This window comes from Bidens hawaiensis, unplaced genomic scaffold (genome assembly GCF_021521415.1).
Source record: "Bidens hawaiensis isolate Kalapana, Puna unplaced genomic scaffold, B.hawaiensis_p1.1 tig00016054_1, whole genome shotgun sequence".
In the NCBI taxonomy this organism is placed as follows: domain Eukaryota; kingdom Viridiplantae; phylum Streptophyta; class Magnoliopsida; order Asterales; family Asteraceae; genus Bidens; species Bidens hawaiensis.
In genome coordinates this window covers 58840-63673 of record NW_027492458.1, presented here as the reverse complement: position 1 = coordinate 63673, position 4834 = coordinate 58840, and the positions used below count along the sequence as shown (strand labels likewise).

Here is a 4834-nt window from a genome sequence, read left to right as displayed (position 1 = left end):
AAAACATGATTTGAAACAACATGAGCCGAGCTGTATCATTTTTGTAACCGAGCCGATGTCGACACAAGCTCGGCTCGGGTCATGGCTCGATCTTAGGCTCGTTTAACTTCAAACTTGTGCTCGAGCCGGAGCCGAGTTTCCTTTTTAATTTCAACCCGAACATATCAAGCCCGAACCCATCCTAGCTTGACTTGGGGTGCTGATCAAGAAAAGCCCCTCTCCCTACCTGCGACTAATCTCAACCCCCACTCCGTCGCCTCTAACAATATAACCAGTGACAAAACTTAGAAACTACAAATATTCGTTCAAAACACTAAATAGCCAAAACTTGAAGACACAATATCATTCTAACAAAACTTCAAGGTACTAGTTTATGCAATTTCCACTAAGAAAACAATAAATAAAAAAGAAATAACACCCACACACGTGTCACCCAACAACCTACTAACCTTCTTCCACTAATAATAATAATAATAATAATAATAATAATAATAATAAAAGATCCGGTTACCTTCATAACTTGCTCCACCCTCACGATTCCTTATTGTCTTTACCAATAATTATTATTATTAGTATGGTAATTAGTTAAATTAAACACACACAAAGCAGAAATAATAAGCATCATCAGTGTTAATAATAATAATAATAAGAGATGATATGTTCGGGTCGAATACTCGGTGCTTCGTATCCGTTAACACACCGTAATCAGTTTAGGTATCTGTTTAACAACCTGAACAAATCGGCTGCCAGATGGCGGTTGATGACGTCATCGTCTGATTCAGATGCCTCCATGTATGCTTCGGTTGATGCTGACTCAGCGGCGAAGAACGCGGCAGGGTAATTAGTTGTGTGTTATGAGTTTTGACCTAATTTTGAATTGTTGTGATTACTGATATTGTTATGAAGTTGTTTTAGGCGTGTAAATGAATGAACCGAACGTTTAGTGAACTGTTTGTTGACCGTTTGTTTGTTTAATAGATGAAATGAACGGACGCGAATAGGAAATTTGTGTTCGGTTAATTAAACGAATGGACATGAACGTGAACGCATGTTTTTGGTTTGTTCATTTGTGTTCGTGAACGTTTGTTTATTTATGTTTGTGTACATATTAATAAGAAAATAAATATTGGCGTTGCTGTTGTCGTTGGCTTATTGATCAAATTCGTTAGTTCATGACTTCACAGATGTTATTGTGGAACTTTTTTGTGTTTGAATAGTTGTGATTAGAGGTAGGCAAAATAACCTGTTAACCGAACCGACCGGAAAATCGAACAGGTTTGAAACCGATTATGTAGAAACCGGTTTGTATTTCTCTCCACCGAAATCAGTTCTAAACCGGTTAACCGAAAGAGCGAACCGAAACCAAACCGGTTTCAACCAGAACTGAAACTGATCATAAACTGGTTTTGAATTTTGTTGATCGAACCAAACTGGATTCAACTAAAATCGGTTTTGGGTTTTAAACCGGTTTGTGCATCTCTAGTTGTGATTAGTTGCTGTTGTTGTTGGCTTGTTACATGAAAGGGTAATTAATTTATGGAGTTTGTTTTGTAGTTTGTATACATATTAATTGGGCGTTTTGGCATATTTTTTGAATTACTAGTTTATTTGCTGTTGTTTGTTGGCTTGTTGAATGAGTTTGTTAGTTCATGACTTCACAGACGTAGATGTGGAAGTTGTTTGTGTATACTCTGTGATTTGAATCTTTTGAATTTGCTGCTGTTATTATGTTGATCAAATTCGTTAGTTCATGACTTCGCAGATGTAATCGTGGAAGTTATTTGTGATGAATTGTTGTGATTACTGATATATGAAGTAATTTATTGGGTACAGGTTTTGTATAATTGAAGGACCGGAAACAGTTCAGGACTTTGATAAAATGGATATACAGGAAATTCAGGATAATATTCGGAGTCGGCGGAATAAGATATTTTTGCATATGGAGGAGGTGAGCAAGTTTCGGTTTTTCGATGATATTTGCTAGTTGTGTTAATATTTGGTTGTGAATTTTATAATAAACAAATTTTGAAAAAAAACTTACTGTTATTGATGCTGATAATTTTACTTTTTTGCTGGTATGCTGTAGTATTTAGGATATTGTTATAGTAACATCTGTTCCTCGTATCGATCAATATTGTCTGCTATACTCACGCGAGGTTACACTTCTGTTTTTAGTTACTCAAGTGGAGACTTCTCAAAAGTTACACACGCTCTGAAATTTTAATTATTGTCCTTTTTGCCACCAAAAGCTCTAGGCTTTGTTTTTATTACCCGAGTATGACCTAGTTTATGATTCAATTTGTCAAATAAAAAATAGATCAATCCTAAAGTGTTTCAATTAAAGCTTATTAAGGGGACTTGCTAATTTCATGTCAGAATGGTGCTTTAAACGATGACGGAAACTATTTTTACACCCCCAATATTGATTACTTTCTATTGTGGACATACCTGTTTTAAATTATTAGTACATATGGATGACTATACCATACTTTACACGAAAAAAGAGGTCTTTGGAGCTAGGGTCTCATTGGGAGCAACCACTCCTTGGGTTAGAGAAAAGGTTTGTCCCCGTCCCATCCTTCCCAGGGCCTAGACCCTACCAATAGCTCTACTATGCGTGGGATTTTGCTGAGTATGTTTATTTTTTTTATTTCTCAAATCTGTGTTGTCAATAGCTATTAACTAGTTCTTTCCTGAATTGACTTAATCCCTTAAGCTTTCATTATTTATATGAAACATGTTATTAGTTTGACTTCATGAGAATATATGCTTTTATTTACAACTATTTACTGCTAAGTAGGTCAAATCTTGTAATATAATACTTTTAGGTTCTCTCATAGTACTTGCTTTGTAATTACATGTTAATCACTTCTTTTTAACAGAATTTGTATTTATAGTACCATGTAATGTCATAATTTTCAGGTTCGTCGGCTAAGGATACAACAAAGAATAAAAAGTGCTGAACTTGGAATCATAAACGACGAACAAGAGAACGAACTCCCAGATTTTCCTTCCTTCATCCCCTTCTTGCCTCCACTGGTACATATATTTCTCTTATTTAATTGATATCCTCATTGCATATTAATTGACTTTTCACATTGGGGTGAGTATTATTTTGCATGTTTATGCAATTAGAAAATATAATTGTTTTTCTTTTGTTCTTCATGTGTAACTAACATATAGCTTCTTTTTTGCAGTCATCAGCAAATCTCAAACAATACTATGCCACATGTTTTTCACTTATTTCCGGAATTATCATTTTCGGAGGTCTACTCGCACCTACTGTAAGTTAATTTCTTATTCTATATCTGCAGTGAAATGGTTACAGCTATAAAGTCTTTAGGAACTAGATAAAAAAAAAATACTCCAGGGAAGACAAGTTTTTTAGAAAATATGTGTGCTTTTTGTAGCTTCTTATCCTAATTTATATTATGAACTATCGTCTCAGTTGGAGCTGAAATTGGGAATAGGAGGGACATCATACGCTGATTTTATTTCGAGCATGCATCTTCCAATGCAGTTGAGGTATGCATTGGCAAAAGTCTTATTTTCAACATATAGTGCTTGCTAATATTTAACATAACTTAGTATCTTGTTCTATTGTTTGTATTAAGTTAACATTTGGTCAGTAGTATTAAGTATAACTTAACTTATAAGGATGAAAATGAGAAATATATGACATGATACTAATATGTTAAGCTTCTTAAATCTCTTTTGGTCTCATTATGGTTTTGTTTTGATGTATAAATTTAGTGACGTTGATCCCATAGTGGCATCCTTCTCCGGAGGAGCAGTTGGTGTGATCTCAGCCTTGATGGTGGTTGAGATAAACAACGTAAAACAGCAGGAGCACAAAAGATGCAAGTATTGTTTAGGAACAGGTAACAGTGTTTTAATGCTGTCATCAAATTTCAATTTTTTTTGGTAACCATGAGAGCACATTAGTGAAAAAGAGGGGCTATCTATCGTGTAATGTGACACGCAATGTTACGCAGGGTATCTAGCTTGTGCTCGATGTGCTAGCACAGGAGCCATTGTACTTATTGACCCAGTCGCATATGCTAATGTCCGAAATCAACATCTGTCACCACCTAAAACTGAAAGATGTTCAAGCTGCTCCGGTGCAGGAAAGGTAAGTGCTTGTAATTTTTTTCTTTTGCAATTGCTCAACAGTCACAAAATGGCACAAAATTTTGAATCTTATGCATGTTTAAATTCGGATTTTGCAGGTTATGTGCCCAACATGTCTTTGTACAGGAATGGCTATGGCAAGTGAGCATGATCCACGCATCGACCCCTTTGATTAGTTAAGTATATATACGTAGATTGTACTTCACCTCTTATTGTGCTTGTAATATAGAGATCCAACCGCATCAAATCTGTATGTCAGTTCTTGTACGGTACAAACTATTGAAGACTATATATACAATCTTGCATGAGTTTATATAATATACCATAACCGTTTTGTTATTCTATAATGAATCCGGACACCATGACGGACGGTCGGTGGTGGTGGTGGTGGTAGTGGACGGTGGTTGTGGCCGACGGGGGTGGTGGTGGTGATGGACGGTGGTGGTGAGTGGTTGATGGTGGTGGCGGCGGACAGTGGGTGGTGGTGGCGGCGGACGGTGGATGGTGGTGGTGGTGGCAGACGGTGGGGTGGTGGCGGTGGCGGACGGTGGATGGTGGTGGTGGCGGACGGTGGGTGGTGGTGGTGGTGTTGGACATTGGGCGTTGGTATGATGTTAAGAAGTGTAAAGATGAGAATATTAGTTTATCTTTTAAGACCATAAAAACAGTTTTTAGAACTTAAAAAAAAAAGTCTTCAAGAGCT

General features: G+C 36.6%; 1 protein-coding gene across 1 annotated transcript; it reads left to right on the top strand.

Moving 5' to 3' along the window:
• Positions 1–565: 565 nt before the first annotated feature.
• LOC143550555 (protein ORANGE, chloroplastic-like) lies at positions 566–4470 on the top strand. The gene is made up of 8 exons (XM_077041179.1): positions 566–837; positions 1834–1948; positions 2923–3039; positions 3198–3284; positions 3449–3525; positions 3754–3881; positions 3996–4132; positions 4230–4470. Exons 1-8 carry the CDS (start codon positions 653–655, stop codon positions 4305–4307), a joined length of 924 nt encoding a protein of 307 aa, XP_076897294.1. The 5' UTR covers positions 566–652; the 3' UTR covers positions 4308–4470.
• Positions 4471–4834: the final 364 nt, after the last annotated feature.